Source organism: Peromyscus californicus, unplaced genomic scaffold, assembly GCF_007827085.1.
Source record: "Peromyscus californicus insignis strain IS unplaced genomic scaffold, ASM782708v3 Scaffold_16__1_contigs__length_79575227, whole genome shotgun sequence".
NCBI classification, from domain to species: Eukaryota; Metazoa; Chordata; class Mammalia; order Rodentia; family Cricetidae; genus Peromyscus; species Peromyscus californicus.
The window spans coordinates 19,292,942-19,314,935 of NW_026294458.1; the positions used below are offsets into that span (position 1 = coordinate 19,292,942).

The 21,994-nt window shown below is 40.4% G+C and overlaps 1 protein-coding gene across 4 annotated transcripts in view; it reads left to right on the top strand.

The window, feature by feature from the left end:
* Positions 1 to 21,994, top strand: part of Fgf12 (fibroblast growth factor 12) — a 539,336-nt gene that overhangs the window by 315,718 nt on the left and 201,624 nt on the right. For all 4 annotated transcript variants that reach the window (XM_052740607.1, XM_052740606.1, XM_052740610.1 and 1 more), the window contains one exon: positions 9,394 to 9,504. In XM_052740607.1, the coding sequence (XP_052596567.1) occupies positions 9,394 to 9,504 (111 nt within the window). The remainder of the gene's footprint in view (positions 1 to 9,393; positions 9,505 to 21,994) is intronic.

Consider the following 21,994-nt stretch of genomic DNA (forward strand, 5'->3'; position numbering starts at 1 on the left):
TCCATTTAGCTTTGAGGCAGCATGAAGGTTAAGGGTAGCCTGCCTCAAGGTCACTTGCTTCCCGTGGAAGTGTGAGGCAGCTCCACGCTTTGGAGACCGTGCAGTTTATGGAGGCTGCTGCTGCTGTGCCTGTCAGACAGTGTGGTGTGAAGGCTGGAGGCATTGTATTAAGGGGTGTGAACAGCTCTTTCTTACAAATGAGTTCCTCTGGAAGTCACAGGTGACAGCGGAAAATGCCAGCTATAACGTGCTCATTCAATGTTTGAACACTATCCACTCACCTTGTGCCTGTTACTGTGTTTAAATTGGGCTGGAGTACTGAATGATTTAAAGTTCCTGCCCTTGAGATGATCATAGGTATTCTACAGAGAGAGAGATGTTAGCAAGGGACTCTAACCCTGCAGTGAGTGAGTCCTCTGCTAGCCTGTGTAAGAGGGAAAGTTGAGAAAGAGGATGGATTTTGCTTCAGGGCATCAGAAAGACTTTGTGGGAGGTCTTCCTGATGAGGAGTCCAAGTTAAGCGGAAGGCAGAGGCCATGAATTTAGGGCAAAGAGAATTATAGAAACAAGGTTCGTGAAACAAATGTTAGCGAACTCTGTGCACAGATCTCATAGTAAGTGTGTTTGGCTTTGCAGACTTTTTTTTGAACTTTTTTTTTAAAATTTAATTTAATTTTATTTTACAATATAATTTAGTTCTACATATCAGCCATGGATTCCCTTGATCTCCTCCCTCCCACCCCCCTCCCCTTTCCCCCAGCCCATCCCCCATTCCCACCTCCTCCAGGGCAAAGCCTTCCCCCCTCCCCCCGCAAGGATTGAGATCAACTTGGTAGACTCAGTCCAGGCAGGTCCAGACTTTAAGATCATGGTTGCAAGTGTTCATCTCTGGTTGGAGTATAAAAGCAGTCATGGAAAATGATGACCAACCATGGCTGTGTGCCAATAAAGTTTATTAACAACATTTGCAGTGACAGGGCTGTGGTTTGTGCACTCTTACCATAGAGGAAGGCTAACTCTTCAGTGAGCCTCTAATCTTATCTGATTGGGGCCAAGCCTTTCAAGTTTAGAAATACTTACTGTTTGTGGCCCAGGGATGCTCCATGGAAACTTTCTCCGGCTCTTCACTCAGGTGTATATAATTTATTTTCTTAACTGTTCATCAAAGCCCATTCTTCTCTGGTATGTGAAGTCCTTTTCTATTGTTTTATTTTTTTAATTACAGCACTTCTACCAAATCCCAATTAAAGATGCGTCTATCTGTTTCTTTACCCTATTTCTTAGGAGGCTGTATGTTTCATGTTTTCTCCTCTGTTTGATCCAGTGATGAACTTGGATTGATTGAGATGGTGTCTTCTAAGCTTCGGTTCCATGGTTTATGATGTCAAATAATTGCTTAAAATTGACTATATTAAGAATATTTCTACTTGTGTGTGTGTGTGTGTGTGTGTGTGTGTGTGTGTGTGTAATGTGCCATTAGTACTAGTTGAAGGAGAGAATGGATTCACATGTAAATTCTGAACATACCTTTTTTTTTTGAGAAATTTTTTTTTATTTAAACTTTTTTATTTTACATAACAACCACAGTTTCCCCTCCCTTTCGTTTGCCTGCTCCTACCCACCTCCCCCCTGCCTCATCCCTCATTCACTCCTCAGAGGGGGTAAGGCCTTCCTTGGGGAGTTTGGACTGGAGAGATGGCTCAGCCATGAAAGGTTAGGCTCACAACCAAAAATATTAAGGAAATAATTTTTGCTTTGTGGGGACACCCGTGTCCCATGGTAGGTAATCCCTGATGGCATGCATCCGCTGTCTTGTTTCACTCATGCGGAGATAGGGACTCCTGACAGGAAGTGGCTCTCTCTCAGCTTTGGAGCAGATCCTGCCAGTCTGCAGTGACACATTGTCAGCTTCATGCCTCAGCTCTTGAAGATGCTCCTTTTGCCTGTTCACTGCAGTGTTCTGTGGAGTGGATGAGGGGCCTCCGGGCTGCTTCTCTTTTTACTAAAAAGCATGCATTTTTAATGAATAGCCATAGCAATTTTTTTTTTCTGCACTGTGTCCAGATGAGTTCTATTCTTTTTCAAGTGTTATACTGTCTTCCATTTCTGATTTATTTATCTGGTATTTCGATTTATGATTTGTAAACATATCCTCTTGTATACTCTTTAGCTATGACTGGTGGTCACTATTGCTTCTTTTGAATAACCTCCAGACCCCACAGTCTAATTTTGAAATCTGCAGGGAGAGAAGGCCCCAGAAACACTTGACAAAACTCATTTAACAGCCTCTGCAATCTCAGTGCCTTTAAGTGGGCAGTATTAAACCATAATACAGCAGGGCCACTTGCAAACCACCAACTGATTGTATGTGTGCCTGGTATCCTTATCAAAGAAATTTGCATTTTTAGCTTCCAACTAAACAGTTTTGTTTTTTTTTTTTTTTTTTTCAGTTCCCTGCTGAAAGCACAAACTAAGAGAACAGAGAAGGGAAACTGTATTTAGCAGCCACTGGTTCATACCAAAACTTCCCGGTAGCATCAGGATTCAGAAGCACTACCACTCAGAGTGTCTCATCCTTTGAAGCTGCCCATGCCCTTCACAGGGTTCTGACCTGTAGTTTTTCTGCATCTTCCTGTCCGGTTGTAGAAAACATTCTTTCCTTGGGCAACCTGTTCTCTTTGAAGACAATTTACAGAGCATCCTTTTAACCTGCTTTGCTATAGCTTCCACTCATTGTCCCTAGTGCTGACCCTATGGGGGAGCTCACCAAATTGGCTCCTTATTATTTGTGTCTGCTTTCTGGAATATGGAGGCAGCCCAGATGTCCCCCAGTTCCCTGCTTCTTCGGGGAATAGACGTCAGCGTAGACTGCGCACTCGGCCAGACTTCACACCAAATTGTCCTTCGAATACTCTTTACTTTATTTGCTTTCTTCTGGATGTGTGCCCGTTTTCCTGTGCCCCTTTTAAAACAACCTACTCAACAGTGCTAGAGAGTGGTGGGACCCTTGTCCCATGAGCATAACCCATTTCATCCTTTACAGCTCTGGAACCTGGGCTAAGAGATGCATCTTCAGTGGACATCCGTAATAGCTCCTGTAAAATGGGAAGAGAATAAGTGACATATTCACATGTTGTTAGTGGTAAATGCAGGCTTAGAGGAATCACAGTGCAGGTGAGCGCTACCAGGGAAACAGGCTCAAAGTATGGCCACTTGGATGAAAACAAGAATGGCTGAACCACCAGAATCAGTCCGCCTCACATCTGCATCATGGTCATATGTTTCATGTGGTTTTAACTTTAGAGTAGAGCTTACCTGCAAGCATATTAGCTAATTTGTGGGATTAATATTGATAAGTTGGTCCCATAGAAATACAACCTAATTTTAGTATCCAATTATGGATGCCCAGTATATGCACAGTCTCCTTCATTTCTTTACCCTGCCCTCATTCTCAAATTCTCACCTGGGCTGAATAAATGCTTACAGATAAACAGTGAAATAAATTAAACCTGATCTATGGAATGTTTTTATTTGAGCCATTAAAAGAAAAAACTTATACAATTCTCTACTATGTGGGTCAAACATTCTTTGCTTTTACTTTCCAGTGACCGACTTGGACTCCAGTAACTAATGCACAGCTAGATAGTTTCACATCACCCTGCTTTCATGGCTCTCCTCCCCAACCCCCTTTTCCTGCTCACTGCTTGCTCAAGATAAGCACTGAGTTTTGTCTGCTCTTTGCAAAGAAGAGGATAGAATATGAATTTTTATGGCCACTCATCCGTGTGCCAATTGGGTGGCCTTGGCAAAATGTCTGTTTGCTCTGAGCCTTAATTTGTTTGTTGCTTAGTTAGCTTTGTTTTTGAACATGACCTAAGATCTTCCTGTGGGGACTCACACCTGTAGACCTATCACTATGGAAACCGAGACAGGCTTATTGCTAGAATTTGAGATCTGCCTGTGCTACACAGACTGGGCTACAGTAGTATACATACTGTTCAAAGAACGGAGAACAGAACAGGAAGTGATAAAGAAGGCACTGGATGCCACACACTTCCTGTTTCTAAGATGCGCTCTGTTCCCTGCAATCTGCTCTCCATCCTAAACTGTATGACCGAGTTCTCAGGCTCTGTCTCTGCCCCAGGTTCCTCTGCGCGCCTAGAACACTGCAGAATGGCATTGCTTGTCAAGCCATCTGAACTATCTAGAAAGCTTCCTCAAGTATCATCTTTTCTGAGTATCCCTGAGTCTAAATATTCTGTTGAAATCAACCTATTACCCTGAAGCATGGGGTACTCTGCATGGAATCCTATCTACCTTGTACCTCTGTTCTCACTCAGTCCCTTAGAGGATTCAGAGAAAGACTTTCTTTTCTTCATTTTCTATAATTTCTACTGTGATAACCTATTTGTGTATTTGATAATAGAATTTCAGCTTCCTTTCTATTCCTTCCTTCCTTTCTTCCTTCCTTCCTCCCTTCCTTCCTTCCTTCCTTCCTTTCTGTTTAAGGCAGAGTCTCATGTAGCTCAGGATGGCTTTGAATTCATTATGAGGCTGACCTTGAACTCCTGATCTTCCTGTTTCTGCCTCCCAAATGCTGGGATTATAGATATGCACTCCTACACCTGGTTATTTCTGTAATAGTTTTTGATTGAAAAGTTATAATAATATAGTTTCTGTATTGTTTATACCCATTTTCCTTATTAATGTCCTAAATTATTCTGAGACATTTGTCACAATAAAGAATTAATTTTGATACGTTATGATAAACTGAAATCTAAACTTTGTTCCTATCTTTCTCCCTTTTCACACCTTCATTTCTCCTTCCTTCCCCCATTCTTTTTATTAATTTTTCTTTCTATCTTTTGTTTTTAAAGCAGAGTCACCTAACACTTGTGATCTCCCTGCCTCAGCCCACCAAGCTCTGCCACCGTGGGCCACCATGCCTCTCTGATTCTTTATTTTAAGCCCACTGTTTTGACTTTTCAGCTGCAAAACACCACATTCCATTTAGTGTTCACATTCCTTTGTATCCCTCTAGTCTTGTCTGTGATATTTTCTGTTTCCTTTTGGTGGATGATGACCTAACAGTTTTGAGGGGTTTGAACCAAGTTTTGTGTGCCAGTTGGTTGAGATTTGCTTTGTGTCTCTCTCACAGTGAGAAGTTACACATTTTTGATGGAAAGTCACAAAGGTAATGTGCCATCTTGGCTGATTATACCGAGGATACACGGTAACATCATGATTTATTACTGTCGGTGTTCTCGTTGGTGATCTGGCTGAGGTAGAGGCTTGTTGTGTTTGGGTAAAACCCCTCCCTCCTTTCCTCTCCATACTGTTCTCATTAGAAGAAAGCTACCATACTGAGCCAATGGAAATTTGTTTGTTATTTACCTCATTGCCCAAGGTGGGTATCTCTGAGAGCTATTTTCTCTTCTCTACTGGTTTTTCAGGGCACAGCATTCTTCCATTCCATTGCTCTAGCATCCCCCAGGGCTTAGCCATCTTAATCCAGAGAGAACATGGAAGAGAATGTTTGCTTTTGAAAGCCTTGGCCTGAAAATGGCACATATCACTTCCACTCACATTCCATATGACACTCTTTCATCTGCCAAACCTAATTGCAAGGGAGGCTAGGACATATGGTCGAGCTGGGTGCCCAGGAAAAGGAGGAAATGGATTTGAGGGAAATGCTTGCAGTATTACCACTTCTCTTTAGAGCATAAAACGTAGCAAACTAACTCCTCCACTGCCATCAAATAATTTGGCCACCAGTTCACTAGAAAATAGAAAAAAAAATAGAATAAAATACTTCTCAATCTAAAATTTCTTTAAATCATAAAGAATCTAATAAAATTTATTTAGCTGTCTCATTAAATTGCACTATTTTATTACATTTCCTCTTGATCTGTAAACACTTGTAGGACACACTAACTTGCATGTCAGCATTTGAAAACTTACACTCTATGTTCTGTCTGTACCAGACTCTTTGGTAGAGTCTGCTTGCTGTGTTTTCTCTTTGGAATGCCTCTGTTTATCCTTTGGTTTTGTTATTTGTTTTGTCTTTTCAGATGAACTTCTGTTCCTAGGCTGTGGAGATGGCTCAGTCCCAGAGCCTGAGTAGAAAATGCTGAGTGTGGTAGCATGCATTCACAGTCTCAGCACTGGAGAGGTAGACACAGGTGGATTCCTGGAGCTCATAAGCTGGCCAGCCTAGCTTGCTTAGCAGGGCCTGTGAGAGTCCCTGTCTGTCTGTTTTCTGTCTATCTATCTGTCTATCTATCTATCTATCTATCTATCTATCTATCTATCTATCTATCTATCTGTCTATCTATCTATCATATATTTATCTCCTCCCCCCAAGTACTTCCATACATGTGAAAATACGTTCACATACATGCACATGCATTCCTATGCATAGGAATACACACATACTTGGGGGAGAGGATCTTGCTCATTCCTTATGTGGCAGTGGTATCTTTGTCTAATGTAGACAGAATTAGTCCTTGCTTCTGGGGGGCATCATGCCATGTTGCCTAACTCATTTAGTGGCCCCTCCCTTGACACTAATATAATTTATGTTTCTTGCATTAGCCTAGGTGTTTCCTGAGGATAGCACAGGCTTTTTCCCCCCAATCTCTTAGCAGAGACTCACAAAGAACATACATGTTTTTAATATGAACAGGATATTTTATATGCCAAAAGTGGGTTTAGGTAGTTAGCATTTCTTTCAAATATAGCAAGACACTCCCCTCCTCAACACAGGTCTCTCACTCTATTGGCCAGCCTCTCTGGAAGGCCTCCTTTTGGCAGGAGCCTAGAAAGGCTGGTAGGGATTGAGAGAAGAGAATGGGGCACTGTTCTACAGTTGGGCTGCACAGCTCACAGTGGCTTGTACTGGGCTCTGGGCATGCTCACTAGATGTGCTGGCCTCCTGGGAAATCTCTCTGGTGCAGGACATTCGTGTCTCTAGATCATCATGTAATTAAGACTCAGATCCACATCTGACTCCTCACTGCTCTTGGCACAGGGAGGTGGTGTAAAGGTCTAGTGCTCATTACTCTGAACAAGACTTACCAACCTGAATTCCCAAAGTCCCAACAGGGGGATAACTTCACCATGACAAAAAACAGTGTCTAATTGCAGGTGCAGAAAGAGAAGCATGGGGAAAACAAACAATAATTTGCAGGCTTTAATGAGTAGACTGCCGTGCATCTCATCACCAAAGAGGACAGGACTTCTTAAAGTGACCCGAAGCTTGTCAGAAAGACACTGATTGTTGCTTTCTGTCTCTCTGTCTATTCTCAGCCCACTCTTTGCGTTGTTCTTTCACAAGTTCAATCAGTATTTTACCGCAACAGACCCAGGAGGCATGGGGTCTGCCCTACAGCTTCCTTCATTTTCATAGTTGAAACATTATGCAGTAATTAGGATTTATAGATTTGTGTAGTTTCATAGTTCATACAGTCTCCTAGTTATTCCTTTGAACTTCTCATTGACTACAGTATGCGTAGAATATTTTTTTAAACCCAGATGAGAAACGTGAGACTTAGCTGCTATATTGTTTGCTTGGTACACCAAGAAAGCTGGGGATCTCAGAGGGATCTTATGTCCCCATGCATAGCTAGAGCTGGATGGGCCATACTGGAAGTCTTTTCCCAGCCATGCAGCCTCATTGAAGATGGACACAGTTTTTTGTTATGTAGCTGTGTGCTTCTTTGACATAGCCATGGTATGCATGTTGGGTTCAGTGGGTCCATGGAGGACAAGCATTGAGGACAAATCCTGTCACCACTAAGAGTAGAGGACTCTAATGTGACAATAAGCAAATCATAGAAGGGACCTAAGGCACACTTAGTTTGACTTCTAGGTTGTATCCACAAGGAAATTTAGATCTACACACTGAAAGCATCTAATTTAATTTAGGAGAATGTATTGTTATTAACCAGAATGCCTGGTTTCCAATTCAGTTCTGTATTAACCACTTGTTGCTCATTTTCAATTTTCTTTTGTTTCTTAGGACACCTTTGATGCCACACACATTGCCTTATATTCCCAGTTATGGTCACCAAGTCACATACTGGATTCCTGTTAGAACCAAACATCATTCAAGTGTTTAGTTTACCTGATGTTTCCCAGAGAGGGGCCAAAAGTGAACTCCTAACTGGTATTGATTGAATAAACACAAAGGTTGAGGCCGACAGGGACAGATTCAGAAATGGTCCTTCCACAGACATCATTCTTCATCTTTAACTTCAGACGAGAGCGGGCGTGTTCAGGGTGGTATGGCTGTAGACCATCTTTAACTTCAATTATGTCGTTTCCAGCCTTGCCTCAGTCTCTGCCACCAGAGACCGCATTCTCTGTTTTTCCTTCTGTTTTATGAAATAATTAGAGCTGTAAATGTCCTGAGATAATTTTCATCCAGCACTAGAGATGAAGGGTTGGCAATGCTGGAGAAACCAGTCTGTTGCCATAGGCGCCACCTCAATGGAAAAGCTGTAAATATTTGTATCAGCTGATGTACAGAAATATAAATGTGCTGTACCAAAGAGTGTGATGACTTAATTATGTAAAATGTTTAAAAGTGAGGACCGCCTTTAATCCCAGCACTCGGGAGGCCGAGCCAGGCAGATCTCTGTGAGTTCGAGGCCAGCCTGGGCTACCAAGTGAGTTCCAGGAAAGCGCAAAGCTACACAGAGAAACCTTGTCTCGAAAAACCAAAAAAAAAAAAAAAAAAGTGAGGACCACTTATGGTTTAAAATTTTTTTTAAAGAAATGTTTATTGCTTGAGGATTTTGCTGTTTTGCTTTGTACTAGAGAAGTGAGTTTGGCTGGGCCTGTCTGTGGTGAAGTGTTAGTAACTGCGAGGGTCTCATTCTCTCATGGTTTTGCTCTCATTTGTAGTTCTTTTCAGATGAACTTGACCAGAATTTCAAAATCTAGGCACTGCTGACAGATACTTGACATCCAGAAATGAGAAGCCTTCCAGATCCCAATTATGACATCAGGAGACTTAGAGTATTGCTTCGTACTGGAGAAGCGAGCTTTGCTGAACTATAACCACAAACTCAGGGGCATCTTTCAGGAAGGCACTGTGTGTAGAATAAGGAAAAAGAATTCACTTTTTAACACATCTGGGGTTTCTAACCATAATTGGTTCTAATATTTACTTACACATGACATACTGTTTCAAAGTACTATGGTTCTGACCCGAGGAAGAAGAACAGCGTAGTTATTACCCAGAGACAACCCCACTCCAAATGCTAGTTTCAATATTTATGACACAGGCGTTCATGCATTTACTTGTAGAAGGTATTTTAACAACTTGCAAGTGTGCGTTTTTAATAAACAAAATAAAAAAGCGAACAATTATTTCATCTTGTCTTGCAGAACCCCAGCTGAAAGGGATTGTGACAAGGTTATTCAGCCAGCAGGGATACTTCCTGCAGATGCATCCAGATGGCACCATTGACGGGACCAAGGACGAAAACAGCGACTACAGTAAGGAACACCAGCTACTTGCAATGCAGTGTAAATTGAATATGCGGTCCATCACAGCCACGGTGCTTTTTGGACTATTTGATGATTCGGGAGCTAGTCTTCCCCCTTTATCCTTCTTACAGCATTATTATCTCATTCTCTACAGAAAATAAAGCACTCTATCAGAGGAGCTATGTATACAATGAGAAGGTAGGATGCTTGAAAGTTTCCAGTAGTCATTAGATGAAAATGTCTTCTCAATGGATTTTTTTTTTTTTTTGGTCAGGGAGCTAAACATTCATTCAAATAATACAGACCTTCCAGCATAAGGTAATATTTAAATCTTGGACCCAAGTGATGAACAAATTATAATTCTCAGAGTATATTGTTTGGTGGAAAATGTTATTTCTACAGGCAAGCACTGAACATGTACGTATATGTTCTTTCATTTTGGTTAAGGACAAAACTTGAATATCATCATGATGAATCGTAGTATGTATAATAGGAATAAGTTAATAAAGACTGGTAGCTCTAACATGAACTTTAAAAACAGTCTTGAAATAAAAGTTGCAAATATTAAAGATTATTTTTAAACAATCTCCCGGAAATGGTTGTTAAGCATTAGAGTTGACAAGTTCAAGAAGGAAATACAGTTCATCAAGACACGAGAGAATGTATTTGTACTTTGGAAACAGCTAATACACATGCTTCAGAAGTGAGAATAACCGCTCTCACAGTTTTCAAGTTCTCCAGAATCATACAGGTGTCGCTGGGTAAATTCCTAGTCCCACAGTTGCTCAGGGTGCCATATTGTTTTTATAATTTTGCCCATGTTTATTGCTAGATCTGTAGTGTTAGATGTACAGGGAATGGACCCGGTGTGGTGGGTGCATGAGTATAACCGAGCTTTAAAGAGAGCAGGTAGGAAGGACAAAAGTTCAGCATTATCGTAGGCTTTCTACTGCCTTTAAGGGCAGCCTGAGCTACATGAGGTTTTGCCTCCAACGAGAAAGGGGACAGTCAGAGACACAGAGTAAATGTCCACAAACTACCCATCCAGTGGTTTGTGAGTCTGATGGAAGGGATTTTTGTCAGACTGAAAACCCCTCACGCTTCAAAAGGTAATTTAGGAAACCAGATATTTTATGGTGTTGTAACTCTAAAATTGACAATAGCGTTTGAGGCAAGATTTAAAGTTCTTAAAGTATTGAGACTTTCCTGTCCACCCCTTTTGAATTTTCTTTGTTTACTTAATACTGTACATCACAAAATATGAATTACAGAAATTCTAAACTAAAGAAAAGATCTCGTTATGAAGAATCCCATTCCACTTTTCTCTCAGTTTGTGGCCAAGAAGTTGATTGCTTTATTGTGGTTTGCACTGTTAATTTGTGTTTCTGTGAATGCATTCTCTAAGTGGTTCAAGTTTTCAATTCAGGCGAGAAGAATGGAGAGAGCCCATACTCCCCGTGTATGACTGTCGTCCACTGCATCTGCACTTGAATGTCTGATTAGGAGGGCCACACTTACAAACTGGAGCAGAGAACTGTATAGCTGTGTCACTCATGTTAATTGTGAGCTATCGCTGGACCTCAGTTTCATGTTTCACACGAGAAGTGACTGGAGAGAATAACATAACGGTAGTTATCATTTTCTGTCAACACCACCCACAGGGCATTTTGTAAATGGAAATATTAGTGGCACCGTTTATACCACTCATCTTGAGCCCCTGGGGACATTTTGTTAGAGGGGGTGACAGGACTGAGAGAGGTAGAGGAGTACTTCAAAATACTGTCTTGTGGATGTGAAGACCATGGTAAACATGAACACATAGCAGCCATGACCACAAGAGGGACACATGACCACAAAAGGACAGAGAAGCAAGAGGGGGACCAGTTTGGAAGAAAAAGGGGGTCAGAAGGAGGAGAAGGGGGATACTTCATTGTATACGACTATGAAAGCATCCAAAAAAACTTAAATGAAAAATTATAAACTGATGAAGACTCAATCTCTAAGCAAGCCAAACAGCCATTCTCTGTTCCACAGGATGCTGCCCGAACCCAGGCAGCGGTGTAATACTTTCTACCCAGAAGAGAGCGGGTCACAAAGAGTGTGGCATCCAAGCACACAAACCCTTCACTGTTGCCAGAAAATAACTGGAAGTGATTTACTCTGCAGCTAGGTCCATCCCATGCCTGAATCCATGCCTATCTACAAATGCATACATGCATGCCCATATACTTCAGGCATACAGCAAAAACATGTAGCACCAGAATGCCTGATACATATGCAACACACACACACACATATTGAGGATAGCCGATAATGTGTTTTATCAAATGCTTATAGAACTGGTTCAAACTCAGAAATTCATACCATTGTTTTTAAGTGAAGATGACCTACTATGAATACTTTTAATACACTATTATCAAAATAACTTAGGTGTGCAAAATCTAAAGATTAATATAAGTTCATTTGGATATCAGTATAAAAGCTAATTTGAAATTTCAGCACATTTGTATCTTTTGTTCAGGAAGAAATTCTGCTTCCCTTGGTTATCAGGCATAATAACTTCCCCAAATTTGAATTTGCTTATTTAAAAATGATCTACTATAGCCATACATTGGGTTTTGAATGAGTGGATTTATTCAGCATATAGCAATCTGTAAAAGTAAAAGAAAAAATAGCAAGTGATATAGAGATAGTTATATAGGTAGATGAAAACATATATACGTGTGTGTGTGTGTGTGTAGCAAAATACCATCAAAACATCCAGCGGGAATCAACTGGGAAGGCCTCATTGGGGTAGTCAGTTTGGGTTCTAGGAAGAGTAAGTCTATGGCATAGCAGAGGGTCACCTTGGGTGAGACTTCCAAATGAAAAAGGAAAAAAAAAAGTGCGGGGGGATACATGTTGGTGAGTGGGGATATGGGAGTGGTTGGGGAGAGCAATTGGGGTTAGAGATATCATATTTCTTTGTCTACCTCTGTGAGATTCTCAATAATAAAGTAAGAAAAAAAGCCACTAAAAAGAACAAATAGTGCCGGGCGATGGTGGCGCACGCCTTTAATCCCAGCACTCGGGAGGCAGAGCCAGGCGGATCTCTGTGAGTTCGAGGCCAGCCTGGTCTTCAAAGCGAGTTCCAGGAAAGGCGCAAAGCTACACAGAGAAACCCTGTCTCGAAAAAAAAAAAAAAAAAAGAACAAATAGTAACAAATAGAAACAGAGAGAGATGACATCATCAAATCAGTAGCCCACAATATCCCACAGAAACTGGGAAGTTGAAACAGTAAACTTGAGTTCTGGATTGAGTTTTCCCTCCATGGACGGACTGCCCAAGAGTGAACTGGGTTTTCTTTCCCATTATAGGAGCTTTTACAATATGGGCCAAACAATAGTAATCTCTGTTGGAGATGGTTCACCTTCCAGCTCTTCTCAAGGGGACACGATGCTTACACTCTTGGATAGCCTTGTTCTCTCTCTCTCTTCCCTCTCAGAGTTAGGAGGGGGGCAGCTTATTCCAGCAAGGGGACTTGCAGAACACTTTGAGATCAACATGCTTGGGCTCTGAGCTTGGGGAACAATCTCCCATCTAGAGCCAGCTTCTCAGTGAGCTCAAACAACATGTGACAGTTTACCAACATAATGTAAATCACACGTACAGTTTTAAAAATAACTTTTTCTGTTTATATGCCTAAACCACTCTTCATATTTTTGGTATATATTGAGCTTTTTTTATAAGTCAGAGCATTATCATGTATATGTTGCATTCAATCATCAATTTTATTATGGTTATGAGGTTTGTATAGGTAATACACTTACTGCTTTATCTAAGTCATGTGTGCATTAAGGATGCTCCATAATGCCATGGTGTGAAACATGCCTCAAACACATTGGACTTTGGGTGCTATTTTAGATCTAAACTAGTGCCCATTTTATTCTTACTTTTAAGTTCTGTTGCCATGTAGCATAGATGTTTATTTATTTGTTTGTTTGTTTGTTTGTTTGTTTATTTATTTATTTATATCTCATTCACCAGAAGGCAAACTCCTATGTCCTATGTGAAGAAGTTTGTTTTGATCTTTTGTTGTATTTACAATGGTCTATCATGCATAGTAGACATTTTCTAGGAACTGGGTGATTGGATGGGTCTTCTTATAAACAGGTTTCCCAGTAGTTGGCTAAATACTTCCCACCTACATAATGTTTACCTTTTACTTGTTTAAAATTTTATTTCATTATTTTGTGTGTATGGGTGTTTTGTCTGGATGTATGTCTGTGAACCACATGTGTGCAATGTCCCCAGAAGCCAAACAAAGGTGGTGAATTCCTTGGGAGTGGAGTTACAGATAACTGTGAGCACTATCTGGGTGCTGGGGATGGAATCCCAATCTTTTGGAAGAGCAGCCAGTGCTCTTAACCACTGAGCCATCGCTCCAGCCAGCCCTACCTTTGGATTTTTAAATCATTCTGGGCTTTAGAAAAATTAGAGTAGTAGAGCAAACACCCTTTTACTCACTGAGTTTTCTCTAATACCATTGTTTCACAGAACAGCAGAACAATTATCAAAACCCAGAAAACAGACACGCTTAAAATGCTGTATACTGGTTACAATATTTGTCCATCAATTACTAAGCTTTCTCCTGACCCTCTCCTACCATGTATATTAATAAAATGAATATTAATTATTCATTTTTAAATGAAATAATAATTTTATATTTTTTCCATAAATGGAGATGAAAAAAGGCTAAACACTGCCAGAGAGATATTTAAATTCTTCTCATGTTTTTAATAGAAAAATTATAAGCCTTTAAGTTGTTAACATGCCTTTTCTTTCTTCACTCTGTGTGGGTGGGGAGTAAAAGCAGTTTATTGTTTGAAAAAAAAAAAAAAAACTCTTGTTACTATAAGCATCTGCCAGAAATGTTTTGTTTGGTTCATTAGGTCCAAACCAACTTTACCATGGCATCTTCAGAGAACTGATAGACACCTGCTCTTTTGTTCATGAAGAAAAGACTAATTATATATAATTGAGTACAAAGCAAATGGTTATTTCTGCAGTGGCAGAGAAGAATCGCTACAAATGTAATGATAACAAAAATGCAGGACTGTGTTGGAACACTGCTATAAAAAAAGACAATTGCAGCTTGGAGGGTATTAATAGGAATATTTTACATAAAATTTAGTGTCTCATTATTCTATTCTATGTGTTATCATAGGAGATATATTTGAAGAGGTTAAAAAAATGCTAGAAAGAAAATGATGATGATATTGTAACTAAATGCATTCTTCTTATTTTGCTGAAAACAAAAACCATGAAGTGCCCTCTGTCTGTGCAGAGGGGCTGCATGCTAAGTTAGTGTCATCGTCAGACTGGTGAGTGGGATCCATGCTGTACCCACCTGGAGAGAGGGGAGAGGGCCGAGGAAAGGCCCTTGGTGTAGCATGAAGAAGCCAAAGGTGTGAGTAGTCTTGGAGTGAGGTGGCCCCTGGAGTCTCCTTCAGCCCTTTCTTCTTAGCATTATTTTAAGAAGGAAATAAAAGCACATGGGGCAGAATTACAAAAGCAGAGGAGAGTTTGCAGCTGAGAAACCATGTGGGGATCAGCAGTGGTAGGCCCGTACCTAGCAGGCCATGCTGTGTGGTTGGAGGTGGGTTATAAACCAGTGCACAGGCATAATCACATGAGGCCCCAGTGATGGGATGGATGAAGATAAAAGCCAACCCACTCAGGACTCATGTCTGCCCACAGACAAGACAAGGATGCAGTGGAAATCACAGAGCGGCCACTTTGCAGTCCTGGCTGCCGAGTGTCACTGCTATTTCATCCAACAAAGCCTTCTGGATAAGACTTATTAAGACAAACAATAGATCACTCCCATCTCGACCCCTGCTTTGGAACCAGGGAGAGGGAAACCCAGTTCTCTGAGTCCTTCCCAAATCACCTACCACAGTCCAACTCCAGTCTGTTTATTCCTCTGTCTTCTTGGTCAGACTCTGATGTTCTGCCACAGTGCACATCTTGGGTGCTTGTTGTGGAGTCATTACCCCCAAATTTGTTCAGACATGGATGTGTTTCCAATATTCCTTGAAGGGAAGGCATTGACATCACCAAAGAGATGTTCTTTCCAGGCCACCCTCCCCAACCTGGCCACATTCTAGGTACTTTTTTCCCTGCTGTGTTCTCTCTGGCTGTTCCTTGCTTGCTTTCCTTATCACTCCCCACCTTATCATCTTTTAAATTCATAATATGTATTTGGCAGATTTTTTTCATATTAATACAAATTTAATTAGAGTGCTTCAGACACTTAACTTGTGGGCTAAAGAGTTGGCCCTGTGGGTAAAACATTTGCCATGAAAGCTGGAAGACCTGTGTTCCCCTCCTCAGAACCCATATGCAAGTGGGAAGCAGCAGTGTGAGCACACGTCTGTAATGCTGGCTAGCCTTACATGACAAACTAACTGGGGCTACATGGTGAGGTTCAACACATAACACACGTGTGTGTGTGTGTGTGTGTGTGTGTGTGTGTGTGTGTGTGTGTGTGTGTGTGTCTATGTGTGTTTGTCTGTGTGTGTGTGTGTGTGTGTGTGTGTGCATGTGTGTTTGTGTGTGTGTGCTGGCTACTTTAAGCCATAACTTTATTTTTTATTTTTTGTTGAGTTAGGTCGAACGTTCTTTCATACGCCATATGAACACTTATCACTTGTACTCTATGTAAATTCAATCTACATAATGTCATCTTTGTTGTGTTGCACAACATTTTTGCCAAATTTGTTGTCTTTGCACATTTTTGTATTGCCTTTCAATTCTATTCTATTTTGAATATATTTTTTCTCTTTCCTTCCTATTTTCTTTTTAAAACTACTCGTTCCTGCTAAGCCTAGTGGCACAGGCCTATACTGGAAAGATGAGGCAGAAGGATCATAATTTTGGGCCTATCTGTGCTACTAAGTTTAAGACCAACCTGGGCAATTCAGTGAAATCCTGTCTACAAACTTGAAGTCAGAAGAAGGGGAGATCTTGAAGCAGTTGCTTAGCATATGGGAGGCCCTAGGTTCAGTCCTCAGTGACACACACACATACACACACACACACACACACACACACACACACACACACACACACACACACACACATACACACATACATACATACATACATACATACTCACACTCACACACATAAATCCTACTCATTCCTAGACTGAAAATTCCATCTCTTGTTTGTTTTAGTAATGAATGTTTCATTTTTTTGTTTTTTAAAATGGCTAACACATAATTAATTTGGATCCCTTAATTCTAAGTTTTTAATATTTCATGTTCCTGCCAATCATAAATACAATTATAGTTTATTAGATCTCATAAAATATTAACTTCATTATGACTTTAAGATGAAAAGAAATGTATTTCAGAATGGCCTGTATCTGATTTTTAGAAATCTAATTGTAAGTATAAAAAGTTAGTCATCCAGTTATGTTTTCTATACAATACCAAGCATATGATGTTTTGATACCACTAGTCACAAGCATGTAGACACAGCCAAAGCCTCATCCTGCTCAACTATGAACAGAAGCAAGAACCAAATGGTTGCTTGGGGAAAATTGTCAAGGGACTCATATATCTAGTTATAAGGACGCAGAGATGCCTCCAAAAGCTATGGAGGACATCTGCTCTCTCTAATGATGGGTCTTTGTGGCCCAGCCTTTCTACCCCTTCCACCTGACTGAGCACATTTGTTAGCGTTCTTGACAGAAGAGCTGTGGCATGTCTAATTTTGTTTTCTAAAGTCATCTGTATTTTAAGACTCTGTCATTATTTCTTGTGAAATTATACCTGTAGGTTGAGCTGAAAGAGAAGGAAGTGGATGCATTATCCTGCGGGTATCCCCAAGCAAAGCTTTTATCCCTGCCAAGCAGCACTTTGGCGCATACAGGGCTGTCACTCCTCATGCTATTTCTTCTCAGTAGCACAATTAGCCATCGCCCTTAACTTGTGAATTCATTTATACCACTGGATTTTTTTTTTTTTTTTTTAGAAAGGAAAAAACTTTGCAGTGTGATTTGGAGACTAGGAAGGTAGCTCTGGTGTTTATTAGAAATGCATATTTTGTAGTTCATGACATTGCCTCCAAATAAGATTTGTGGAAAGCTTTAACCAGACCCATTGATTTCCTTGAATAGTTTAGCACCTGACACATTTCACAAGGAATAAATTGCTTGACTCTTTTACCCGGGGTTTGTCCCTTTTTTTTCTTGATGGGATATTTCTTTTTGATGGGGAGACTGCTTGTTCAGAAGAGGAACACACGAGACGGTTGAAATTGTGCTCTAGCCAAATTGCTCTCCCACTGTTTATAATGCACTTATAGGCAGGACACATTGGTTTAGAATCCTTTTAAAACTATGTAACTAAGTGGATTCTTAAAAGCTGGTGAGGACTAAGTTGCCTTTAGTGTTTTCTTGGCTCCATGAGGTAACTAATGTTTGGCCTTGGGTCAGTCACATAAACTTTCTCCCATTTTTATGAGCTCAGGTTGTACCAGATGAGAGGGACAGATAACCTCATAAACCTTTGATACGTCCTTTCTTTCCTTTTTGTGCAGAAATAAATGTGTGCTCAGTACATTTTTTTATTGCTTCCCCTTCTTTCTCTGAGAGGTATATTGTAAGCAGATATGAGGTCATCGACTTGCAAATCACTGCATCGTATTGTTGAGATGTGGGTAAAGACCCAAAGAGTCTCCTGCATGTTCGTTTCCATCCAGGATCTGGGTTTAACATGACTGTGTGTGCCTTGGGGCCAGTAATTTAAACTTCTCTATGTCTTTAATTCATCCTTTGATTAAACGAGAATATACTGGCCCTTAGATATCAGAGATTTTTACATCAATTAAATGAGACAATTAAAAAAAAGTGTTTCCAACAGTACCTAGAACACAGTAATTCTTAATAAAGCTCACTCATTATTGTTAACTTGTCATTAGCGTTAGAGAGCCTGTTTTGTTTGCTTGGAATCTTTTTTTGAGGGAGGAGCTTGCAAGCAGCTCATAGACAGTAGCTGTTTAGCCGAAGTAGAATTCTTCACAGTGGCTGCAGTTATACAAAACAATTTGAAGCGTTTACACTGGAGGGTATTGAAATAATTAAGTAAAATAGCTCAGAAGACGTGGAGTCTTCTCACCTGCATCATCAGCATTATGTGGTGATTTTGTAGAAACGTATCTTCCAGCTCAACTCTAGACAGATACGTAAGCAAACGTAAATTAGAGAAATGACGAATGACTTAATAGTGTAAGCAAACCTATGTACTACATAGTGTTATGTTTTTGAGTTTTTACACACACTGTTTCTGTTTTCTTGAAACACAGTAAGTCTTATTAACCTGGTATGATGGTTAATATCACCTATGTGAAAGGATCTAGAACTACCCAGGAGATGGGCCTCTGGCCAAACATATGGGGAATTATCTTGATTTTGTTAATTGAGGTAACAAGACCCACCCACTGTGGGTGGTGCCATTCCCCTGGCTAGGCTCCTGGACTATAAATGGAGAAAAGAAACTGAGCAGCAGCTTGTGTTCAGCCCTCACTGCTTCCTGACCATGCATGTGATATGACCAGCTGCTTCAAGCTCTGGGAGCTTTTGATCTCCCCATTATCATGGACCCTGAAACTGTGTATCAGAATAAACCATTTCTTCCTTAAATTTCTTTGGTCAAGGCATTTTGGCCCAGCAACATTAAAGTAACTAAAGCACCCGATGATGAGTCACCCTAGTCACACCAGAATCTTTCACAGTCCTTATACTCTGTTTATGGTATGCACCACGCCAACTCTATGCATGCTCAGCCACTGCTTCCTGCCACAAAACCGTCACTTTATCTGCTGTGTGTGTGAGCCCTATATGCCTATTTATAGCTGCACAGATCACATTACACTCAAGGGCTAGCTGCATTTGTGCTTCCCTGTTCGAGTACGACTTAATTATTTGCTCTTCTAGCAAGCAATGAACATGTTCTAAGCTCTCAAAATGCAGGGACACGTTTTCTTTCCTTGACTTACTTTAAATGAAAGCTGTTGGACAGATTTTAGCAATGGACAGACACATCTACTTTTCCTTACTCTCCTTCCATCTGCTTAAGGCCCTAATAGCTCAAGTTCAGGATAGGTGCAGCTCTCAGTGAACGGCTGTGAAAAATAACTGAGAACAAACAGTAACGGACCAGCTCGCTCAACATCACCCATTGAAAGATAGAACAGCTTGAGTGAATCTAGGGCCAGGTCACTTGGTTTCCACCCTGCTGCTGGATCTTTAACATTTTCTTCTCCGTGTAATGATGTGTTCGCAAAAGACGGGCTTAACAACTGAAACTTTTCAAGTTTACAAGTTGATAGTGACTATTTCTTAACTTTCGAAAGACTATAAAAATTGGCAAAGGTATAAGATCCAGCAGTGCGGTAGGTTTTGTACTGATTTTAAAAAACAGAGATGAAATTCCCTTCTACCTTCAATAAGTACATAAACCTGAACCAGCCCCGTCTTGTCTTTGACATTTGCAGTTGTTTGGGATCCTTTTACCCAAGCTTTTTCCATCATCCTCCATGGCCAGCAACCTAGTCAAGGCATAGTATGAGATAAACTCATTGGTCTGCTCAATTTTTTTTCACTGTTATGCATCACTAAGAGGAAAGCTGAAATTTGACTGGTAAGATTTGATGTAAGTTAACCTCCTGCCTTCAGGCTTCTTCACCCCTATTCTTGGTCCTTCTGATGTTCCTCAAACATATCAGCTCTGTTCCACCTGAGGACACTAGAACAGGCACCCTCTAGCTCAACACCCTTCTCTCTAATCTCTGTGTGTATTTCACTCTTTTCTCTTTCTGGTTTATCTAGATAGATTTCAGTCTCCTTTGGATACCTGAATTCTTTTTCATTTTCTAGAACTCCTTATTCAATAAACTGACTTTATTGTCTATGGCTACTACTAAAGCATTTCCCATACAGACCACATGTTCTTCTTGGCCCATCCTTGCCTAGGGAGTTTCTTTCGGTGCATGACATCACTTAAAGCAAGACTGTTGGTCTTTGATTTTTGACAATAACCCTTTGTGGTTTCTTTAACTGTAAAGTCTGCTTTCCCTTCTGAACAAACTGTATCTCTTATTTATACAGTTGCAGCTGATGCATTTACTGTGTGTGCAGTCTGCTGACTACTCCGGGGGGGTATAGGCTGGGTCCTCTTTCTATATAAATATACCTTGGCAATTAGTATGGATCTGCTATGTGCTTAATTCATGGCAGTGGAGTTTATGGTAAGTGGCTAGTTTAATTGTTTATTCATAGTCACCAACAAAATAAAGGAATAGGGACAAATCCTGACTGCATACTGTGAACTAGTGTTTTCAGAGCCTATTGCCATGAAATTTAAAGGAGGGATTATATATCTTCAATGAGGGGGTCAGGAAAATAAATGGCTATGTGACAAACATGATTTCATTAATATTTTTACATTTATTTATCATACGTATGTTTGTCTGTGAATATGCACATGCTATGAAACACATGTAGACACCAAAGGATTCCTTTTGGGGGGATTTCATTTTCTGCTTTTACTATGGGGCTCCAGAGAGTGGATGTTAGGTCCTCACTCTTGGTAGCAAGTGCCTTTACCCACTAAGCCAGCTCCCGGGCCCCAAGAACTATTTTTTTAACCTGTAAGTTTGGGATCTATCTGCCATAGTAGCTAATGTTTACTAAGCATCTTCTAAGTGTTTAGTACATGTGTGAAAAATTTTATAAACTTTTGATTGTATCTTAGACAAATGTAAGAACAAGAACTGCAACTCTTCCTATTTTGAGTAAAGAGAGGCACAGGAAAATTCAATAATTACCCTGTGGCTATACTGTTATTCAGGCTTAGTATTTGAACTCAGAGAGTTAACTCCAGAGTCCTTGACCTAGTCTACACTGTGGCTCCTGGGTTTCTTTCCTGGTGAGTGTCCCTCCATTCATAGGAAACACTTCATTACATTGTGTGTATGCATCCCTCTGACAACACTTACCAAACATTAAGAAGGGAATGTAACTGACTGATAAACATTGTGATGCTTTCTTTTTTAGACAGGGTAAACACTGAACTTGAGGATTTTTTTCTTCAATATGTTTAATTGTTAATTTATTTGTTGGTTGAAAGTAGTAAACCATTATACAGTAATTTTAAAGATGTTAGATCTGTTTTCCTATTTCATATATCAGACTTGGGAAGTTTGACGTGGGTGGGATGTATATGTTTGTGTGTGTACATTTTCACATGTTTTCTAGCATCCCATATACACTGGTACTGAGCAGGCATTCAGCCAAGAGCTAGTGCGGTTGCTCTTCATAAACTGCTTCCTCTGACAGTGAGATGGAACATGAAGCACCTTTGCATGTTGCCTTATGTCTGCACAGCATTATTAAACCTGCTCCATAGTGTTTCGGTGGAATCTTTCAAACTCTCCCGCAGAGCTTTT